The sequence below is a fragment of the Dendrobates tinctorius genome, unplaced genomic scaffold (genome assembly GCF_039654945.1).
Source record: "Dendrobates tinctorius isolate UK_male_01 unplaced genomic scaffold, ASM3965494v1 ptg000029l, whole genome shotgun sequence".
NCBI classification, from domain to species: domain Eukaryota; kingdom Metazoa; phylum Chordata; class Amphibia; order Anura; family Dendrobatidae; genus Dendrobates; species Dendrobates tinctorius.
In genome coordinates, this window is record NW_027361697.1 from 34,509,249 (window position 1) to 34,532,810 (window position 23,562).

Consider the following 23,562-nt stretch of genomic DNA (forward strand, 5'->3'; position numbering starts at 1 on the left):
CAGCAGCCTTTCCATCACCTAGTCTGTGGTTAGGTCTATGTGCACCCGCAAGTACAACTAGGGACAGCGGAGTCAGGATTTCTTGTATGTTCAGGAACTGGCAGGGTCAGTTGCAGTTTTTACTGCATAACCTATTTTTAAAAGAAATATATTCCAGCTCACCGTGATTTGCATTCTGAAGGTGTTCAGAGCACGGAAACACTACGTCAAGGCGTGGGAAATGCAAAATGAAGAGAAATGCAGCTACACGAACAGTGAATATTTTATTCACAAAAATGCTTCAGGGACACAGAGTCAGCAGTACAATTGATTAAAGGTGTGTAGACACCTGAAATGCATTGATGCGTGCTTTGTAAGCTGTACTGCTGACTCTGTATGCCCTTGAAGCAATTTCATGAATAAAATATTCACTGTCTGTGGAGCTGGATTTCTCTTCATTTTTTATAAGCCATTTTCCCAAGTGAGTTGCCACACAGATATAGCTATACTAGGAGCATTTAAATTGAGCCGTCCTAAAGTGGTTGCACCATTACGTTACCTTAGGGTGTCAACCTCTGGGGTCAGGTAGGGGCAATCCAGGATCAAACTAGAGATTTTACCATTCTGAACAGGGATCTGTCCCCCTGCTTTATACGCTACCCATGTGCATGTCCTTGTGCAGTCATAAAATCTTCTTGTTGCAAGTGTTGATAAAATCAATGTTTTATTAGCAGAAGATTATCACTAGAGGACTAGTAAACCTGCTGCCATTTTGTCATATTCATGAGCTGTTTATAACCGCCCCCACCACTGATTGTCAGCTTTCTGTGTACACTGTGCATAGTCATAAAGCTGTCAATCAGTGGTGTGGGCGGGGTTAAACAGCATTGATTATTCAGAGAACTGCTAGATCTGCAAAAGATAAAACTGTGTATTATAAAAACTGCTTTGTGAGTGATACCTCGCTGGAATCAGGGTCTTTTTCCCTACATCATGCTGTTGTTATAATCTGCAGGAACACGGGATGCAGTCATGCACGTGGATGCAGAGCAATGGTAAAACAGGTTTATTTATAGGGGGATGTGCTCCATGCAGGGAGTGAGGGATTGTAGGGTGACGGCGAGGAATGGGGCAGAACTGCAAAGTTGGCAGGGTAGGAGAGGGATGAACGAGAGTTTAGTAATAAAGAGGTTAAACTTTTCGGACTGTAGTCTTCTGTTGTGTGGGAGTACAGGGTTCCAACGGTGGCACCGGCAACAGTGGCACGGGTCATCTCGTCGCAGTCTCTGACAGGCGGGAATCCAACGGTGGTATTGACAACAGCAGCACATGCAGTCTCTCAAGTCTCTGTCCACGATAAAGAAACAGCCTCCGGGGAAAACAACAGGATGCTGGGTGGTGAGCGGGGGTCCTGCTCTCACCACTCTTAGTCAAAAGTCCACACTCAGAACATGTCACCGCAGGGACAGTGCCCCGCGCTCCTCGGTCAGTCCAGCTACTACTCTCAGGGGCTCAGATCTGTCACTGCGCACGCTGGCCTGCACGCACTAGTGACTGTCTCATTCTTGTCAAGGGAGTCTCCTCTGGTCACGGAGGCTGGCGGGTCCACGTTTACACAGAGAGCGCTCACTGTGTACTGTCGGTCTGTTTCAGTCCTCAGATCCGCACGGTCCACTCTTCTGGCACAGCTCTGCACATCCCGCTCTGCTGGCACAGCTCCGCACACCCTGCTCTGCTGACACGGCTAATTCCCCCAGCACCACAGCTCCTATTCTGGGTAGCAGCATGGCGTGTCACAGGGCCAGCACTCTCTGGAGGGGGAAGCAGGGCGCCCTCTCCTTTGCTCTGCACGCTGCATTTACTTGGTGCCAATGCCTGCTGCAGCGCGCGTTCTCCTTCTTATGCCCCTGTGTCAGCATGCTCTCTCTCTGGGCTCTCCCTGCCCCCTTCTGTCAGTAGGAAACTCCATCTCTCCTCTCCTTCCCTCCTGCAGCAAGGGAAGGTCTGCCTCCCTCAGGCTTTCCCCCAGAAACAGAGGATGCAGCCCCTTCAGTTCCGGACCAGGCATGCAGGTACCCACGGTCCGGTCTACCTCCTTACACTGTTCTCAGGTGGGGAAGCATAAGCCTGGTAACAGATTTATTTGTAACTAAGTTTGATTTCAGCATAGCTCCACTTGTGTAAGCGTACAAACTGTCCATTCAGTAAAGAATGTCCTCTGTTTCTTTATTTTCAGCAAACTATGGCTAAGACAGTGGCTATAATTGGTGCAGGTTGCAGTGGACTTACAGCCATCAAATGCTGTTTGGAAGAAGGTCTGGACCCCACATGCTTTGAGAAAAGTGATGATATCGGAGGGCTATGGAGGTACACGGTAAGTTGATTAGTGCACTGAGAAATATAGCACTTCTGTATAAGATGAAACTAAGGGTACCGTTACACATAACGATGTCCCAGCGATCCCACCAATGATCCGACGTGGATGGGATCGCTGGGACATTGTTAGCTGATCGCTGATAAGCTATCACATAGACAGCCCCTCCAGCGATCAGGACCAGCGAGCACGCTTGTTACCAACATAAACATCGGGTTTCTAAGGGCCGCGGGGCCCTTAGAAACCCAATGATTACCCTAGATACCAGCGTGCACTGCAGGCAGGGCGGGAGGTGGAGGCAGAGTGGCGCAGACAGACCGGCGAAGCCCTGCTATCTGCTACTCCGGTCTGACAGACTGGAGTAGCAGATAGCAGAGCTACTCCGGTCTGTGCGCCGCTCTGCCTCCACCTCCCGCCCTGCCTGCAGTGCACGCTGGTATCTAGGGTAAACATCGGGTTTCTAAGGGCCCTGCGGCCCTTAGAAACCCGATGTTTACGTTGGTAACCAGCGTGCAGCGTCGCTCGTCGCTGGCTCCCGCTGCCACACGCAGCGATGCGCGCTGGCCAGCGGGAGACCAGCGATGAAAAAATGGCCCAGGACGATCCAGCATGATCAGCGATACCCCATGGGGGGACGATCGCTGCTGGATGTCACACACAGCGATCTCGCTGGAGAGATCGCTGATGTGTCACAAAATCAGCGATCTCACCAGCGAGATCGCTGTGTGTAATGGGCCCTTTAATCTGAACATTCAACTACAATCAAGATTTCAGGAAGATAAATCAATGTAAAGGTTACACAAAAAGTTACCAATTTCAGTAGGTGAACCTTCAATGAGCAACTGATCTGGCGAATCCCTTGCTGACAAAACTTCTGTGTGCTCTAGAAATTAAACTAGATTACAAGACGTATTATAGAACAAAGCAAATGGTTACATACAGAAAATGACTGATGCACAGTATGTTGGTTGGCATATACCATATTGGATACAAACCAGACAGGCCTAAATGCATCTGCACTAATCCAGGGTGCAGCGGACCCAAGTAAAATGGCAGCTGCACAGGTGCATAAATACCAAATGAAACAGCCAGCCTACAATCAGGGATTGGCCATGTGGTACACCAGTGCAGAAGAAATAATCCGCATGTATTAGTGCAGATGCATTTAGGCCTGTTATATTTCTTTCAGGGTGCAGTTGGTTCCAAATGGTTCTGCAAACTTGTGACCTCTGTTCACACGGGATGCATTCTAGTTGGCACTGGGCAGCCCCCCTATATGGTGTTACTAAGAGGCTGTGAACCAGAAGCCCTGCATTCCCTGTGTGAACACTGCCACATGCGGATTATTTCTTCTGCACTGGTGTACCACACGGCCAGTCCCTGATTGTAGGCTGGCTGTTTCATTTGGTATTTATGCACCTGTGCAGCTGCCATTTTACTTGGGTCCGCTGCACCCTGTATTAGTGCAGATGCATTTAGGCCTGTCTGGTTTGTATCTGAATTTTTTGGAGGATTTTTTCCTCTTTTTGAGGTTTTCATATACCATATTGGACAAGGTTTTGCTGTTTCACAAAGACATTGGCTTCTAGTGGGCATTGTGTGGGGAATAAGTATAAGGGATGCAGGCATTTGGTTTGGTAACTGGACCCTAAACTCTGAGGTGCTCAGAACATCACATGAGGTGTTTTGCACTATGAATGATGTGTGATAGTTGGTGCCCATTTACAGATTTTGCATTAGAGCTGGAGAACTTTAACTGACGTCTTCTGTTGAGGAAGGATCAGGCTAGAAGTGACAGTGTGAAGGGAAAAATCACTTTTCTGTTAAATATTAATCTGAAAAGAATTGTTCTTTATTTTCTACAATTGAAAGAAAGTGGCATGAAAGTTGTGGTAGGTGATGGTGGCCATATGCTCTTTGAAATGCATAAAATTAATTTTAGGTCATTTGTTGGCATTGCTTAACAATGACTTAGACATCAATTAATGCTAATGAAATTAGTTATAATTTTGCTACAGGCCACTAGTGATGAGCGAGTATACTCGTTACTCGAGATTTCCGAGCATGCTCGGGTGATCTCTGTCCTCCGAGTTTTTTGGGTGTGCTTAGAGATTTGGTTTGTGTCGCCGCAGCTGCATGATTTGCGGCTGCTAGACAGCCTGAATACATGTGGGGATTGCCTGTTTGTTAGGAAATTCAGGCTGTCTAGCAGCCGCAAATCATGCAGCTGCGGCGACACAAACTAAATCTCTGAGCACGCAAAAAATACTCAGAGACCACCTGAGCATGCTCGAATATCTCGAGTAACCAGCACACTCACTCATCACTACAGGCCACCTCTCATATTGTGATATGTTGCAAGTTAATTTGTTGCAAATTGAAGTTTGGGGAAAAATTTGCCAAAGCTGGCAAACTTGAATTGCAAAAAATTTGCTCATCTTTACAGCCCACACTCTCTACAATCCGTCTGGCTGTCTCTGCCTTCTGGAGATGGATTATATATCACAATGGGCAGTCGACAGTAACTAGTTAGGGTAATTCCTAATTACCAGGACTTTTCAATGATTTTTTTGCACGTAAATGAACAGAATTGTGATTTGCAGATTGCCTATTTAGATCAATAACTCAAATGATATCTAGTTGTCTGACAGTGCAATGACCACTTAAAATCGATGGCAGGGGCACTTAGCTAAGCGCTGTGCCGTTTTTACTTTAGACTTTGGTAAAAGTTACATTTAGCGATGCACCAGCGATCCCGACAACGATACGACCCGGTCAGGATCGCTGGTGCATCGCTAAATGGTCGCTAGTGAGCTGCCAAACAGGCAGATCTCACCAGCGACGCAGCGGTGCTCGGCGGTCGTTAGTTACCTGTCACAAGCAGCGATGATGACGACTTCCGCCTGCGTCCAAGCGTCGCTCGTCGGCGCCAGCGAGAAGAAAATGGCCCAGGATGTTCTCACGCGATCAGCGATATCCAGCGGGGGTCCGGTCGGAGGTAAGTGTCACATGTAGCGAGATCGCTAGCGATGTCGCTGTTGCGTCACAAAATCGGTGTGTAAAAGGCCCTTAAGACATCGGGCAATCACTGATCATATACTGATGCATTATCCTCTTCTTTAAATATGTTATAAAAGGCTGTGGTCAGTGGACCTCATTAAACTTATCATAGACAGAGATTTTCTACAAGGGAAATGGTGGGATATTTCTAACACTATTACAGGTATTATTAATTGTGGCTAATCCGGTACATTTTCATCCATTTCTGATTCATATAAGTCAGAACTGATTAAGTTGTTAGTAAAAATTTACTGAACCAATTGCATTGAAGCTATGGCCGTCAGTCTCTATATTTGTATGATTGTATAGAAAATAAATTCTTGCCATTATGTATAAGAAAGACTGATTACAATTTAGTATCTAATCACTTGCAGGAAATGGTGGAGGACAGAAGGGCAAGTCTATATAGTTGTGTGGTAACCAACACTTCCAAAGAGATGATGTGTTACACAGACTTCCCAATGCCAGATGTTTTCCCAGCATATCTGCATAATTCAAAAGTCCTGGAGTACCTAAGAATTTATGCTGAACACTTTGAACTCCTGAAGTACATCCAGTTTAAGGTGAGGCTTTTCTGAATTTTCCCATTGCTGTAAATAATATTCAAGGCTTGACTGAAAATGCAAAATACATAAAAAATGTAATAAAAACACGCCAAGTATTCAAAACGCGTCCAGTTTACTTCCTTGCACCTTCAACACTTCATTATACTACTAAGATGTCACAACTATTGCATTTATTTTAATGACCCTAATAAAGAAGCAAAACTTTTTTTTACTGCAGCTGGAACCTTCTTAGGCTATGTGCACACGCTGCGGATTCACCAGCGGATTTTTCTCTGCGGATCCGCAGGTAAAACTGCAGGTAAAATGACCTGTGGTTTATCTGCAGATTGGCCAGCGGTTTCCCCCTGCGGTTTGACACCTGGACAATGGAATAGATGGCAAACCGCAGCGGAATCCGCAAAAAAGAATTGACATTTTTCTGCAGTGAAAAATCTGCAGCATGTGCACAGCGGATTTAAAATACCATTAACTAACATGGTACTGTACACTGTCTGCGGATCCGCAGAGTCCAAATCCGCAGCGGATCCACAGCAGAATCCGCAGTGTGTGCACATAGCCTTACTATGTGCAACAAAGGTTAGGACCCACTGAGAGGTTCGCCGTGACATGGCAGTGGGCTTCATACAGTCTGATCAGAATGTTACACTAATAACATCATGTTGAGTTATATGTATTTTTGCATGATTTTGGAGGTGTGGTCATGCTCTTTTTTGCAGTATATTATAATATAGTGTTCGTTATACTTGGCTGCCATCTACTGGCTATTGTTATTACCGTATTTTTCGGATTATAAGACGCACTTTTGTTCCCCCAAATTTTTGGGGAAAGTGGGGGGTGTGTATAATGTGAATTTGTGTGCTGCTGTGCTATAGAGTGGGGGGGCGGCTCTGGCATGGTGTCAGGAGGCTGGGGTGGGCTGCCTGCGGGCTGCAGAGACAGTGGGTGGTCATGTGCTCCCGCTCATTAGGCTCATGTAATATTCACTGCACTCGCTGTCCATCACCTCGCTGCTGAAGCAGTGCCGAGTTGGTAGAAGACAGGAGAGTGGTGCAAATCACATGTGCCTGCACTCTCCCCCCCGCCCCGTCACTATAGTCACCTTCCGATGATGGCTCCAGCTCCCAGCTCCCCCCGTGGCTTCCTGTGTCTATTGACATCCTCCTCCTGCAGGGCGCATCGCAGCAGCTGCTCATTCAGACAGTTCATCGCTTCAGGACCTTCCATGATGTGACCAATAGGACCTGTGATCACGTGACTCCCAGTGTGCACAATGAGCTGCCTGAATGAGCAGCAGCTGCGTGCTCCCTCCCTGGGAGCAGGAGCCATCATCAGAAGGTGAGTTAACTGTTTGTTATTTTATCATGTGCTTGCCAGCAGGGGGGAAATATAGGGACGGGGGCCATGCGTGACAGCAGGGGGGAGTATAGGGACGGGAGAAACAATGTGTGCCAGCAGAGGGGAATATAGGGACGGGGGGACAATGTGTGCCAGGAGGGGGAAATATAGGGACGGGGGGACAATGTATGCCAGCAGGGGGGAATATAGGGACGAGGGGGGACAATGTGTGCCAGCAGGGGGGAATATATGGATGGGGGGCCATGTGTGCCAGCAGGGGGGAATATATGGATGGGGGGCCATGTGTGCCAGCTGGGGGGAATATATGGATGGGGGACAATGTGTGCCAGCAGGGAGGAATATATGGATGGGGTCCATGTGTGCCAGCAGGGGGGAATATAGGGACGGTGGGGACAATGTGTGTCAGAAGGGGGGAATATATGGACGGGGGGACAATGTGTGCCAGCGGGGGGGAAAATATAGGGACGGGGGCTGTGTGAATGCCAGCAGGGGGGAATATAGGGACGAGGGGGCCATGTGCGTACCAGCAGGGAGGCTTATATAGAGAGGGGGGCCATGTGCGTGCCAGCAGGGGGGCATATAGAGAGAGGGGGGCCATGTGAGTGCCAGCAGGGGGGCATATAGTGACTGGGGGGGCCATATCCAGGATGGGATGGGGGGGCTATGTGCCAGCACAAGGGGGCAATGTGTCAGGATGGGGGTTATATAGATAACAGAATGAGGGACATATATGGTATATGATTTGAAAGACAGACACTGGCATTATAAGACACACCTCCATTTAACATAGAAAAACAGTTTTCTCTACCAAATTTGGGGTGCGTCTTATAATCAAGTGCATCTTATAAAGTGAAAATTACGGTATATGTTTTCATGTTCTGAAGCTGTAATTCCCACAATACCTCTCTCTTTGTAACTCCTCCTATCTTATTCCTCACATACCTTCTTGTGGTCAATGCCATCTTGGTAGCATGTGTATCAGGACTGAAGAAAGGATTCTCCTGTTACCTCTAGCTTCTACCATCCATATTCTACCTCATCTTCATTCCTTCATCTTTCCTGACATCTTACCTCATGTCATCCAGGTACTGTGAATAAAACCTGTTAAAGTTCATCTCTGCATCGTCCTTCCCTGATGTACCACATGCAGCTGGTCAAGCATGGGAGGAAAAGGATAACGAGTAACATTATGTGCCATTGCTTGCACAGAGATCTGTGCTCACATCCCTCAGACACATCTCATATGCTTGCATCGGTGCCCGAATACCATGCAGTGCACATAATTCTTCTAGCAGTACTAAATATCACACATGCAGCACAACATAACTTCTCTGCAGCACTAAGAAAATGACACAGTTTACATTTACAGATATCTGGTCATGTTAAAGCCTCTATCTTCTAGTTCAGCACTGCCTTCTCCAATGACAGCCCTGCACATGACTTTTGTTTTTAATTATTGATTTTAAGAACATGTAAATATAAATGTAATTCCATCTATGGGTAATCTATTTTCATTATACCTACAGCTGTTTTGTAAAAGACTCATAGATTTGTTAGAGAACATTAGGGATCAAACAGCATCATGAAAACCAAGGAACACCAGACAGGTCATGGATCCATTTGTGGAGAAGAGTAATGAATGGTATGGTTATAAAAAAAAAATAACCAAAGCTCTCAACATCTCATGGAGCACTGTTCAAGCCATCATCCAAAAATGTAAGAAGTATGGGACAACTTCAAACTTACTAAGACATGACTGTCCATCTAAACTGACATCCCAAGCAAGGAGAATACTAATTAGAGAAGCAACAAAAGGGCACTTGGTCATCCTGGAGGAGCTGCAGAGATCCAGAGCTGAAGTGGTAGAATCTGTCCACAGACAATTATTAGTCATGTATTCCACAATTGTGTCCTTTATGGAAGAATAGCAAAAAGAAAACCATTTTTAAAGCAAACCATAAGAAGTCCCATTTTCAGTTTGCAAAAAGTCATGTAGGGTACACAGCTAGCACTTGGAAGAAGATTTTCTGGTCAGATGAGACCAAAGAAGAACATCATCCCACTGTCATACATGGTGGTGGCAGCATCATGCTGTGAGAATGCTTTTCCTCAGCAGAGAAAGGGAAGCTGGTCAGAGTTGATGGGAAGATGGATGGAACTAAATAAAGGGAAATACTAAAGTAAAATATGTTAAAGGCTGCAAAAAACTTGAGACTGGGGTGTAGGTTCACCTACCAGCAGGACAGCGATCCTACATACTGCCCGAGCTACAATGGATCGTTTAGATCAAAGCATATACTGTACATGTGTATGAATGTCCCAGTCACAGTCCAGACCTAGATCCCATTGAGAATGCTGCTTTGTACCATCTGACGTCCCATTTATCATCCCTCAGTCGTTTTTGGTGTAGAATACTTGGACACAGTGATTGAAAATAGGCATAAAGAAGAGGACTGTCTCCATTAATGTGTATATGCTCTGATATGTTTCTCTATCGTCATGTTATAAAAATTCTTTTGGAAATTTTTTTATTATCTGGTGTGTATATCAGTACTGTTCTTGTCTGGATACATGTATATTTATATACTTTTTTCATATGTCGTACTCTATTTATTTGAGAGATATTTGGATCACCATGGATGCCTGTATTTTTGCATCTTTTGTATACATTTTCATATGGTGATATATGTAATAGAGCTATATCTATAGCCTGCAGTCCTTTCCCCCTTTCCCTGTCTATCATCAATCTTATTTACATTCTTTTCCTTCCTTTTTTGGATTTGGCAATGTTATTCTAAATGATGCGTCCGGGAATCAATTTCTGTGTACTACACACCATGTTTGCCAGAGCGCGATTCCCCTGCCTCCATCTGATCGCTGTGGAGTGTGACTTCCCCCTCCCTTTGCCTTCTCTGGCGTGCACTGTTGCTGGGTGACGGTTAGGCGCCAGCCGTCCCCTTCACGGTGTCACTTCCGGTTTGGGCGGGGAGGGTGTAAGCACAGTCTCCCCTCCATTGTGCAGGCGCACCCTATCAGGCTGCAATTGGACCGCTCTATCCATGTGACACTGGCAAGCAGGTATTTAACAGGGCAGTGTCTTTGCTTAAGCCACACCCCCTGAGAAAGCGGTTTTACCACGAAATGCGCATTGGGGTCTCTCCTGCACGGCAGCACGTTCTTTGGCAGACATGATGGGTATGATTTGACTTTTATTACTTATATACTGGGCAAGTGTGCAATACCTTGATGGACGGTCTCTCTTTTCTCATTATGCAGGAGTATTATACTCCTTTTAATAATAATGTTTAAGTGCATCAGAGAGATTTTTTCCATCTTATATATATCTTTCTCGCATCATGCCTTTATAATGAAGTGATTATTTATCATATTTACCTGCTGCTGCCATTGATACTGTCGCACAGGATTTCTATTTTGTTCCTGGCTATCTTTGACACTTGTATATGTATTCCATTTTAACTTCCTTTTGTATGTTTCTGCTCCCATATATTGCCGTTCAATAAAGATGTCTATTTGCTTGTAGTTTTGGACTCAGTTTCCTCTCCCATTATTTCCCATTGAGAATCTGTGGCAAGACAAGAAAGTTCCATTTTCACACTCTCCAATCAATCAGTGAGCAAAGAAGAATGGGAAAAAATGTCAGCCTTAAGATGTACAAAAAAAAAACTTGCAGGAGTAATTGCAGTGAAAGGTGGTCTTACTGTACAAAGTACTGACTCAGGAGGGTGTAAAGGGGTTAAGTAAGATGTTCCATGTTGTATTTATTATTCTTTGCTAAGATAGTACTGCTACATGTTTATATGTATTACTGCACATATGAAATGGTACTGCTACCCCTTCTTGGTATCACCATTGTTTTGTCTTTACGTTTTATTGTATTGTTGCTTTTATTTGCACATAGTTGTGATGATGTTTACTGCATTTCATGTTTTGTCATTTACAGTATAGGAAAAGCGTAGTGCTCCCTTTGGACACTAGAGAGGGGCACTCTAGTGTATAGCACTCGTAGTGAATAGTGTTAAGTGTAGGAGGGGCTTCCGGGAGTCAAGGTTAGAGTAGAAGGGAAGTTAGTTCAGATGGGGCCAGGGTGCCCGAAGTGTCCACATGGGCTATAGGCCCAGGATGCTCGGCAGCCACGCAACTTTAAGCAGCAACAGCCCACGTTATCCACGGCCACTGGACATCAATACAGTGTGCCAATACAGTAGAGAGTCGATGTGGTGACTCATAGACTGGGCAGATGCCTTTAGGGCGGGAGTCGGTTTGAGTGTGGAACAGAAGGATGCTGAAGCTTCGCATGGAGCTGTACAGACCGGTCAGATGCTTTTCCAGAGGCAACCAAACCGAGTGGCAGATGATTTCAAGTCTGGGGTGAAACAGGCAAAAGGAAATGTCATCATGGCGAAGTTAGGCCAGGAAGAAGCTGGGAAGCAGTCTAAGACGGTCCGGTCCGGACATGTGCCATATAGAAGCATCAGCAAAGTAGGAAGAGCTGAGGAAGCAAGTAAAGATGAATGTGTATCCTACGATGTGCCATCTGTGGATATATTGGATGAAGTTATCAGTAAAGAAACCATTCAAGTTAATATGGACTGTGTCTCAATTACTGGGAGTCGCCTCGGAGAAGGGCCTTCGCTGCTTGGGAAGTACCCAGGGTGTTATAAGTTTATGCTAAAGTTCTATGGAGCCCGATGACGTGGGTCAGAAATGAAGACAAGCACGGTATATCACAGTTCCAGATGTATATATCTATTGCAGAGATATGAACTTCAGATGCAAGATGCAAACTGCGACTTTACAGATAAGCAGGCAAATAAGACAGTCTCAAAAGTGTGCAGAAGTAGTAGTACAGACCGAGGGTGCGAGTACCAGTCCAGCAATGCAGTATCCAGGGCTCAAAGTCTGGGCCGGCTCCTAATGGAGGGCAGACCGTAGCAGAGGTGGGTACAGAGCGGGTGTAAGCAACAGCGTCCTTCTGTGGTACGTAGATCCAGAAACAAGTGGGGTATCCCAAAGAGTAGAAGATGCAAGCAGGTTGCAAGTCCTTCCAGCTTGGCAGCAAGTAAGTTACAAGATACATAAGGAAAGGTATGATGTGCAGAGTTCCTCTATATACACAGCAGACAGGAAACAAGGAGTGTCAGACAGGAAACAAGATGGCCCCCATGAAGCCAGCAACTCCATTTTGGTTAAGGGCAGAATCCAACCTAACTAAGGGCAAAAGCAGATAAAACAGGTACACAGTCCCAGTCCTTACACAGAGGGACACGAACCTGGAGACGCAGGTACGCTGAACAGTGGATTGGAATTTTCTGTGAAGAAATGCCGAGATACTGATGCTTTAGTGTCTCTGGCCGCGACTATAGTCCTGGCTAGAGTTGAGCGATACCGTCCGATACTTCAAAGTATCGTATCGGATGGTATCGGCCGATCTTTAAAAAAAGTATCGGTATCGCCGATTCCGATACCGGAAGTCCCATTCAAGTCTATGGGACTTCCGGTATCGGAATAAGAAAAACCCTTTCCTGCCCTTGTACAGCCTCTCTGGGGTCTGTACGGGCCTTTCGGGGGGCTGTGCCGGCCTGCCAGGGGGTCTGTGCAGGCTCCGGTGGTCTGTGCCGGCCTGCCGGGGGGCTGTGCCGGCCTGCCGGTGGTCTGTGCAGGCTCCGGGGGGCTGTGCCGGCCTGCCGGGGGGCTGTGCCGGCCTGCCGGGGGGCTGTGCAGGCTCCGGGGGGCTGTGCCGGCCTGCCGGGGGGCTGTGCCGGCCTGCCGGTGGTCTGTGCAGGCATCGTCCGATGGGACTACAAGTCCCATCGGGCGATGCCTGCTACCATGACAGTGATTGACACATTAGCCAATGATGGGACAGTAGTAGTCCCATCATCCGGCTAATGTGTTAAATGTAAAAAAAAAAAAAAAAAATTACATGCTACATACATACAACATGCATACTACATACATGCTACATTCATACTACATAAATACTACATGCAACATACATACTACATATATACTACATGCATACTACATGCATGCTACATTCATACTACATAAATACTACATGCAACATACATACTACATACATACTACATGCATGCTACATACATACTGCATGCTACATACATACTACATGCTACATACATACCACATATATACTACATACATACTACATACATACTACATGCATGCTACATGCATGCTACATGCTACATACATAACACATATATACTACATGCATGCTACATACATGCTACATACATACTACATTCTACATACATACTACATGCTACATACTACATATATACTACATGCATGCTACATACATACTACATACATACTACATACATACTACATACATACTACATGCTACATACATACTACATGCTACATACTACATATATACTACATGCATGCTACATACATACTACATACATACTACATGCTACATACATACCACATATATACTACATACATACAATACATTCATACAATACATACATAGACATACAGTACATATAACATAGAGTAACATACTTACCAATACTTGTCACATTGTTCCCCGAAGCCATTGTCGTCTACGGAATAAATATTAACATAACAAACCACAAAAATACTCACCCACGATCCGAAGCAGTCCACGAGTGTGTCCCACGACGATCTTGGGTAGAGAACTGCAGCATCAGCTGTTGCTGCCGTTCTCTACGGGCTGCAGGAATCCAATGACGGAAGGTAGGTATCCTTCTGCACTGTATTCCTCCGCCACTTAAAAAAAAAAAAAGTCCCTAGTCTCACTTTATGCCATTGCTGTGTGGGAATTTCCCACGCAGCAATGGCATAAAGTGAGACTAGGGACTTTTTTTTTTTCTAAGTGGCGGAGGAATACAGTGCGGAAGGATACCTACCTTCCGTCATTGGATTCCTGCAGCCCGTAGAGAACGGCAGCATCATCTGATGCTGCAGTTCTCTACCCAAGATCGTCGTGGGACACACTCGTGGACTGCTTCGGATCGTGGGTGAGTATTTTTGTGGTTTGTTATGTTAATATTTATTCCGGAAAAGACAATGGCTTCGGGGAACAATGTGACAAGTATTGGTAAGTATGTTACTCTATGTTATATGTACTGTATGTCTATGTATGTATTGTATGAATGTATTGTATGTATGTAGTATATATGTGGTATGTATGTAGCATGTAGTATGTATGTAGTATGTATGTAGCATGCATGTAGCATGCAGTATGTATGTAGCATGCATGTAGTATATATGTAGTATGTATGTAGCATGCATGTAGTATATATGTAGTATGTATGTAGTATGTATGTAGCATGCATGTAGTATATATGTAGTATGTATGTAGCATGTAGTATGTATGTAGTATGTATGTAGTATGTATGTGGTATGTATGTAGCATGTAGTATGTATGTAGCATGCATGCAGTATGTATGTAGCATGCATGTAGTATGTATGTAGTATGTATGTAGCATGTATGTAGTATGTATGTGGTATGTATGTAGCATGTATGTAGTATATATGTGGTATGTATGTAGCATGTAGTATGTATGTAGTATGTATGTAGCATGCATGTAGCATGCAGTATGTATGTAGCATGCATGTAGTATATATGTAGTATGTATGTAGCATGCATGTAGTATGTATGTAGTATGTATGTAGCATGCATGTAGTATATATGTAGTATGTATGTAGCATGTAGTATGTATGTAGTATGTATGTAGTATGTATGTAGTATGTATGTGGTATGTATGTAGCATGTATGTAGCATGCATGTAGTATGTATGTAGCATGCATGTAGTATGTATGTAGTATGTATGTAGCATGCATGTAGTATGTATGTAGTATGTATGTAGCATGTATGTAGTATATATGTGGTATGTATGTAGCATGTAGTATGTATGTAGTATGTATGTAGCATGCATGTAGCATGCAGTATGTACTGTATGTAGCATGCATGTAGTATATATGTAGTATGTATGTAGCATGCATGTAGTATATATGTAGTATGTATGTAGTATGTATGTAGCATGCATGTAGTATATATGTAGTATGTATGTAGCATGTAGTATGTATGTAGTATGTATGTAGCATGTATGTAGTATATATGTGGTATGTATGTAGCATGTAGTATGTATGTAGTATGTATGTAGCATGCATGTAGCATGCAGTATGTATGTAGCATGCATGTAGTATATATGTAGTATGTATGTAGCATGCATGTAGTATGTATGTAGTATGTATGTAGCATGCATGTAGTATATATGTAGTATGTATGTAGCATGTAGTATGTATGTAGTATGTATGTAGCATGCATGTAGTATGTATGTAGTATGTATGTAGTATGTATGTAGTATGTGGTATGTATGTAGCATGTAGTATGTATGTAGCATGCATGTAGTATGTATGTAGTATGTATGTAGTATGTATGTAGCATGCATGTAGTATGTATGTAGCATGCATGTAGTATGTATGTAGCATGTATGTAGTATGTATGTAGCATATATGTAGTATGTATGTAGCATGTAGTATGTATGTAGTATGTATGTAGTATTTTTTTTTTTTTTTTAACATTTAACACATTAGCCGGATGATGGGACTACTACTGTCCCATCATTGGCTAATGTGTCAATCACTGTCATGGTAGCAGGCATCGCCCGATGGGACTTGTAGTCCCATCGGACGATGCTTGCACAGACCCCCGGACATCAGCACAGCCCCCCGGCAGGCCGGCACAGCCCCCCGGCAGGCCGGTACAGACCCCCACAGGGTGCACAGCCCCCCGGCAGGCCGGCACAGCCCCCCGGCAGGCCGGTACAGACCTCCACAGGGTGCACAGACCACCGGCAGGCCGGCACAGCCCCCCGGCAGGCCGGTACAGACCCCCACAGGGTGCACAGACCACCGGCAGGCCAGCACAGCCCCCCGGCAGGCCGGTACAGACCCCGGGCAGTCCACACAGCCCCCCGGCAGGCCGGCACAGCCCCCCGGCAGGCCGGCAGAGACCCCCGGAAGGCCCGAAATGACGGCGCATCATGATGCGCACACACCGCGCATCATGATGACGTCAGTCTGTCAATCAACTTTGAACTTCCGATTCCGATGCCGAATTCCGATATTGAAAAAATATCGGAAGTCGGTATCGGAATTCCGATACAGCAAGTATCGGCCGATACCCGATACTTGCGGTATCGGAATGCTCAACACTAGTCCTGGCCGACCCTTACAAGGGCTGAAAACAAAATGCATGATACAATTTTAGATTTATGTTTTTAAAATAATTAGAAAATCATGTATCATTTCCTTTACACTTCACAAATACTTGCTACTTTGTGTTGGTATTTCACATAAAATTCCAAAAGGGAAAGGGAAAAGTTCATACGGTATGAATATTTTGTCAAGCGCTGTATATACAGTACATTAAAAGATTCTTACTTGCATCTGTATTGTGTTAATGTTAAAGCTGTTTAAGTTCTGAAAACAAAATAGAATGCCATTGACCAGATAAATATAATAAATATTAAATCTGTTTGCTCCTTCCTTTACTTTTCAATCAGGCCAAGTTCAACATGGCAATGTCTCCTATTATACTGATGACTGTAAAATTTTCTGCCAAGATGTCTTTAATTTTACCACTAAATTGTCATAACCCTCATCAGACCTCTAAATTATTCAGCTCCCAGCACAGACCTCCAAATTAATTTATACAGTTACTAGACACAAGAGCACAATCAGTCCAATGTCCAATACACTGCACACTTTCTTAGACATCTTTCTTCCCATGCCTCATCTCATGCAGACTACTTTCCATGACCTCCTCTCTCTCACAGATTCCTCCTTGTGACCCCTTCTCTCACAGACGTTACCGTATTCCTTCTCTCTCTTACAGTCTGTACCTTATATTTGTCTGAATATCACATTTGGATTCTACAAAGGTGAATAATATTGTATTTTCTGTTTTCTCCAAGACTGAAGTTTGCTTGGTGGCAAAGAGCCCGAGTTTTTCCAAGACTGGTCAATGGGAGGTCATGACGGAGAAGAATGGTGTAAAGAAGAAGCAGTGTTTTGATGCTGTTTTGGTCTGCAATGGCCATCATGTAGATCCATATTTACCTTTGGAGTCATTCCCTGGTAAATTACTAGAACACATTAATGAGACTGCTAACATTTTCTAATAGGAATGAATGAGGACACCTGCCAAACATATGAGAGTTGTAATCAGTCTGTTTCTGTTTAGACTGCACATTTTTGTGATGCTGTAAATTCTCCTATTTAATCATAGGTATGAAAATTCTAGTATGATGGTGACTGCTATTTCAAATAGTAAATTGCTTACATCCAATGCTAACATTGAAAGTGAGTCTATAAATTCCAATAAACTGAAAAGTAACCATAGTCCAATAATTATCCTGAAACCAACCCTATAGTGAATTGCGTTTTGATAATAAAGAATAGATGAATTTACACTGTATTTACATAGAAGACATCTGCCCCAGTCCAAGGAATCCTGGGGTTCCAATAGTCAAACCCCCACCGATTATACATTAACTCCATTCTTTAAAATTTTTTACTACATTGAATGCTGCTGATCAACTGAATATTACAGGGAACCTCCCTGTAGATTCATGCTGTCTGAACCATGGGCAATATGAATCAGAATGTGACTCCACAATTGTAGCTTTTGGAGGTATCTGCAGTAGAGATGAGCAAACTTGTTCGGAAAACGCTTGCGAATCTCAAATTCAGCACAAACGTAGCACATTCAGATTCGTGTTCAAATTCTCAAGCATTTTTTCTAAAAATGGGCAAAAGTCGGTTAAACATTGGTAAATTATCGAGTTCACTAAGGTGCTTTATGGTAGCAGCACGGGCCGCAAAATTTCCTGCACATGTGCACACTGATGACATCACTGTCATCAGTGTGACAAGTACCGGTGCCTGGGATTCAGGGGTACTGTTCACGCTGTTCCTCGGCGCAAGGTGCTGAAGTGAAGACAGCTCACATCAGTGTCTGTTCACTCTGATCGCGATAGCAATGGACAATGTTGAGAGTTGTATTCAACTATTAACAGGGAGAGCAAGCGGCGGCTGATAGGTTATTCATCAGCTGCCGACTGCGTTATGAATAAATAAAAAAAATGTAATATTTTTGATAACCAGCCAGGCAAAACTGACAGCTGCAGACTTCAAACCTCAGCTGTCAGCTTCAGCACAGCTGGTTATCAAGAATAGAGAGGTCCACACGCCATCAGAACTCAACAGCAGCATTTAACATGTTAACAACCGAGAATGGATCGCGATTCCACCCACAGCTCTTAGGGGCACATGACAGCTGATCAAATCAGCTGTCATATGCCTGAAAAGGTGTGGCCGGGAAGGCGTGGCTTTTGACGTTCGGTTTAAATGTTTGCCGAACTGAACATGAAAAGGTTTGCTTATCTCTAATCTGCAGCATTGTTTCAGTGAAAATACATGTTTAACAGGCTGACCAGGGACCATAGGAAGAGATACTACTAGTCCTGCATCACCTCTGGCCCACTTCTCCTCACTCTGCTTCAAGTGATTGACAGGTCTTTACTGATGTCCACACATGGGAAAGACCTGTAAATCAACTAGAGTGGAGCAGGGAGAAAGCAGCTTGGAGCAGTGCTGGTCTCTCTTTATAGTGTTTGTTAGCTACTTAAGCAATGTTTTCTTTGAAACGTTTTTAGTCTGTTTCAGAGAAAGACTTTCATAATTATACTTAAAGAGATTTTCCCATGAATAAAGTTGATTTTAAGTTTACTTTAATCAATAGATCTTGGAATAATAATAGATTCCACAAGTGGATGTGTTAAAAAATGTTCCTGTGCTAAGATAATCTTATGAATGTGCCCCTGTTGTGTATTGTGTAATAGCTGTGTCTGACCATACAGGAACATGGTCTGATCATACCACAGCTCCTGGGTAGGGGAGGAAGTGGGTCGCCCCTCACACCCAGGGCAGTAGGGTACTCGGTACCGGGCCGGTGTCAGAGGGAATGTGTGTCACAGCAGCGGTGACCCGGTCCGTGGCCCTGGGCGCCCAATATCAATGGCGGTGATGTTAATGGTGTAATAGTTTATTTGGATAGTTCGTGACGCCACCCGTGATGTTTGGCAAGTAAGATGTTGAGCCAACGCTGCATGCTGATCCACTGGGACTGATGGTGTGGTGCAGTAAAGATGGTGTAGCTCCCCACAGGTGGAGCTGTAGTCCCAGGGCAGTGTAGGTGCAATGGATGAGGAGAGGCGCAGAATGGTATAGAGGCTGGTACCCAGGTGTAGCGGTGCTGGAATAACTGGAGGACACCAGAGTATGCGGTTCCAAAGCTTTACTCACTGTTTGCAGTTCACACAAATGCCTGCCTCCGCACTGTGTTCTTCAAGTCAGGGCCCCAGCCAACCTCCAGGCAGGATAGGACTCTCCCCTCCACACTCCGCCAATATGTACCTTACTGAACGACTCCTCCAATGCGCCTTTAGGTGCAAAGCACTCCAGTACTTAGTTACCCTGAAATGCCTCTCTCTAGGTGTTCCTAGTCTCTACTTGTATGACAGACAGCTGTAGCCTGCTTCGGGGACTCCTCTCTGCGTCCCGGCTCACTATCCAGTTGCTGTTGTGTCCCAAGTCTATGATGGGAGTAAGGCGTTAGTGGCTCACTACTCCTCCGGTGTCTGTTGCCGGACATAAAGATCCAATCAACCTCGGGGACCGGGCCCCGGCCTTTGCGCTCTGGACTGGAAGGGTTCTCTCTCTTTCTCAACCTGCTTCCCACCGTCCTTTTATTCTCCTTCGTTCCGATCTGTTCTATCTCTCTTATGGAAGCTGTAGTCTCCAGTCTACGTCTCTTTCTCCTTCTCTTCCTTCCCGTGCCAGCTGGCCCAGTTCACTGGGGCAGCTGCAGCACTCCTTCCTCTATCCCTTCTTCCAGGGATCCCCACTCCTCATCGAGTGGCTGTCCTCTCCTACTCCGTCTGCCCTCTTCTGCAGACTGACCTCCTTCTCTGGGACTCACCCCAGACTGACCTGAAATCCTACACCTTCCCTCTCTTTTATATCTAACTCCACCCGCCTCCCCAGCACCTCCCGTATTACGAAGCCAAGGACCACAAAAGGCATCCTATGACCTTTCCAGCATAAAGCATGGATGGGTCCCTGCTGAACTATCCTGTGTGTAGGGTGCAGGTGTTGGAATGTGAAAGGGAGTTCCCACCCTACCTGGATGGTGGGGTACCACACCTTAGGAGAAGGTGCAGTACCTCTGTGGCGACTGAAGCCTCGGGGGCGCCACATACCCCCCGTTAAACACAGCACGTCCGCGGGCTGCAAGACAACAAAAGTACAATACAGGAACACACAAAAATTTTAAATGCTGTTTAACAATACTTATCTAATCTTCCTAATGTAGGAGGCACATTTCTTAAACGTTACAAACAGGCTAACTTCCTATCTTAGTATCAAACATTTCTTTAAGTGCAATTCCTAGTTCAAAGTGCAATTATTCTTTCTCTCTAGTACACATTTATTTTTCTACTTTCAATGTCTCTTCTAGACGCAAGACACTGACCGCAAATACCTGGTCTGTCACCTGTCTACTTTCAACTCTTCATTCTTTATTCAATTCTCACATTCTATCTCAAAACTTTCTATAAAAGACATTTACTTTTCATAAGACACAACATTATCAAATACGTCATCATAAAACATTCAAAGATTCTTGCAAAGTGCTGAACACTGCTCCCAACCGGGATTTCTTGCTGTGTCCCGTGAGGTAGACATCATTCTTCGAAAAGTGTCCATTCAAAAACATCATCTTCGCAAAGTGTCTTTGTGTAACCATTATCTTCACAAAGGGGTCCTATATGTAAAACCAAGAAAGGGCACCTAAAGAGTTGCAACTATTTACAATAAAAGTTTTTGGATCACTCCAAGTTCATGATCGCTAGCTCAAATTGTGAAAACGCTGCCATTGCAAAAACTAGGCAACAAAAGTGCTACCAGCAAAACAAAACATGATGGCAAAAACAACAAAGCACAACTGGTGCAAACAAACCCTCCTGGGTACGAGAGTTACTGTAAATTTTCTAGTGCTTGTCCCCTCCTGGGGTTGGTATCCCGGTCCCAGACCAGATCTAGCACGACTTGGCCAGCCGCTGGGACCGTGGTGCACCCCAGGGCCTTCCCAGGTGTCAGGACATCGGACGTACCTGAGGCCTCCTGGCGGTGTAATCTCTGCTCCTGTGCCGGTGGAAGCGGACTGGTGGCAGCGGGTGGTAGCTCTGGGTCCGCGGGGGCCTCCGGTGCGGCAGCGGTGGGTACCAGTGTCGCGGGTACCGCCGGTGTAGGCCCCTCTCGGGCCTGCTGCCATCGCAGTTGCTCCAAGGCCTCCTGCCTCAGTCGCAGACGGCATGTCAGTTCAGCAATTTTGTCTTCTAGCTGCTGGCGGTTCATTCCGGAGCTCGGGTTGGAGCCGTCAGCCACGGCGCCAGGGAGATTCATTTCCCCGCGCTCCGCAGGCCTCCTTCCCTCACTCTCCAAAATGGCGTTCCAGCGTTCTTCTTCTTGCTCCGCCCTTCTGCTCGCCACTGGCTTCCTCTGCCCCTTCTTCCGGGGCTGCGTCTTCTTCCAGCGCCTCCGTACCAAGCCAGTATATGAACCCCTCGGGGGGTGGGCCATGCATCGGTCACATAGTAATTCAGGAAGAGAAGGCCCAGTACTCTTCGCGGTCTTTTCTTAGGACCTCCCATCTCTTCACGCCCTTCTTCTCTGCACCAGCGGTCATTTTTGAGATTCTTGTCACAGTCTATTAAATTTGGTCTTTTGCACATTTTCAAAAGTTGTAAATCCAAGGCACACAGAACCCGATGGCATCGGGTCTCGTCATCCTGTTCGTGACGCCAAAATTGGGTCGCCCCTCACACCCAGGGCAGTAGGGTACTTGGTACCAGGCTGGTGTCAGGGGGAATGTGTGTCACAGCAGCGGTGACCCGGTCCATTGCCCTGGGCGCCCAATATCAATGGCGGTGATGTTAATGGTGTAATAGTTTATTTGGATAGTTCGTGACGCCACCCGTGATGTTTGGCAAGTAAGATGTTGAGCCAACGCTGCATGCTGATCCACTGGGACTGATGGTGTGGTGCAGCAAAGATGATGTAGCTCCCCACAGGTGGAGCTGTAGTCCCAGGGCAGTGTAGGTGCAATGGATGAGGAGAGGCGCAGAATGGTATAGAGGCTGGTACCCAGGTGTAGCAGTGCTGGAATAACTGGAGGACACCAGAGTATGCGGTTCCAAAGCTTTACTCACTGTTTTCAGTTCACACAAATGCCTGCCTCCGCACTGTGTTCTTCATGTCAGGGCCCCAGCCAACCTCCAGGCAGGATAGGATTCTCCCCTCCATACTCCGCCAATATGTACCTTACTGAACGACTCCTCCAATGTGCCTTTAGGTGCGAAGCACTCCAGTACTTAGTTACCCTGGAATGCCTCTCTCTAGGTGTTCCTTGTCTCTACTTGTATGACAGACAGCTGTAGCCTGCTTCAGGGACTCCTCTCTGTGTCCCGGCTCACTATCCAGTTGCTGTTGTGTCCCAAGTCTATGATGGGAGTAAGGCGTTAGTGGCTCACTAATCCTCCGGTGTCTGTTGCCGGACATAAAGATCCAATCAACCTCGGGGACCGGGCCCCGGCCTTTGCGCTCTGGACTGGAAGGGTTCTCTCTCTTTCTCAACCTGCTTCCCACCGTCCTTTTATTCTCCTTCGTTCCGATCTGTTCTATCTCTCTTATGGAATCTGTAGTCTCCAGTCTACGTCTCTTTCTCCTTCTCTTCCTTCCCGTGCCAGCTGGCTCAGTTCACTGGGGCAGCTGCAGCACTCCTTCCTCTATCCCTTATTCCAGGGATCCCCACTCCTCACCGAGTGGCTATCCTCTCCTACTCCACCTGCCCTCTTCTGCAGACTGACCTCCTTCTCTGGGACTCACCCCAGACTGACCTGAAATCCTACACCTTCCCTCTCTGTTATATCTAACTCCACCCGCCTCCCCAGCACCTCCCGTGTTACGAAGCCAGGGACCACAAAAGGCATCCTATGACCTTTCCAGCATAAAGCATGGATGGGTCCCTGCTGAACTATCCTGTGTGTAGGGTGCAGGTGTTGGAATGTGAAAGGGAGTTCCCAC

The 23,562-nt window shown here is 45.6% G+C and overlaps 1 protein-coding gene and 1 long non-coding RNA gene across 5 annotated transcripts in view; one reads left to right on the plus strand and one right to left on the minus strand.

The window, feature by feature from the left end:
• Positions 1 to 23,562, plus strand: part of LOC141085916 (dimethylaniline monooxygenase [N-oxide-forming] 2-like) — a 113,669-nt gene that overhangs the window by 22,880 nt on the left and 67,227 nt on the right. For 2 of the 3 annotated variants that reach the window (XM_073571546.1, XM_073571547.1), the window contains exons 2-4: positions 2,216 to 2,353; positions 5,788 to 5,976; positions 17,331 to 17,493. In XM_073571546.1, coding sequence (XP_073427647.1) covers positions 2,222 to 2,353; positions 5,788 to 5,976; positions 17,331 to 17,493 — 484 coding nt within the window. In that variant the 5' untranslated portion in view covers positions 2,216 to 2,221. Of the gene's footprint in view, positions 1 to 2,215; positions 2,354 to 3,792; positions 3,842 to 5,787; positions 5,977 to 17,330; positions 17,494 to 23,562 lie in introns of those variants that run through there. The other variant, XM_073571548.1, reaches the window with a different exon arrangement.
• LOC141085918 (uncharacterized) overlaps positions 8,874 to 23,562 on the minus strand; it is a 149,871-nt gene continuing 135,182 nt past the window's right edge. The window contains exons 1-3 of one of the 2 annotated variants that reach the window (XR_012231439.1): positions 12,208 to 12,522; positions 10,729 to 10,918; positions 8,874 to 9,493 (exon numbers count right to left, since the gene is read on the minus strand). This is a non-coding gene — a long non-coding RNA (uncharacterized lncRNA). Of the gene's footprint in view, positions 9,494 to 10,728; positions 10,919 to 12,207; positions 12,523 to 23,562 lie in introns of those variants that run through there. The other variant, XR_012231438.1, reaches the window with a different exon arrangement.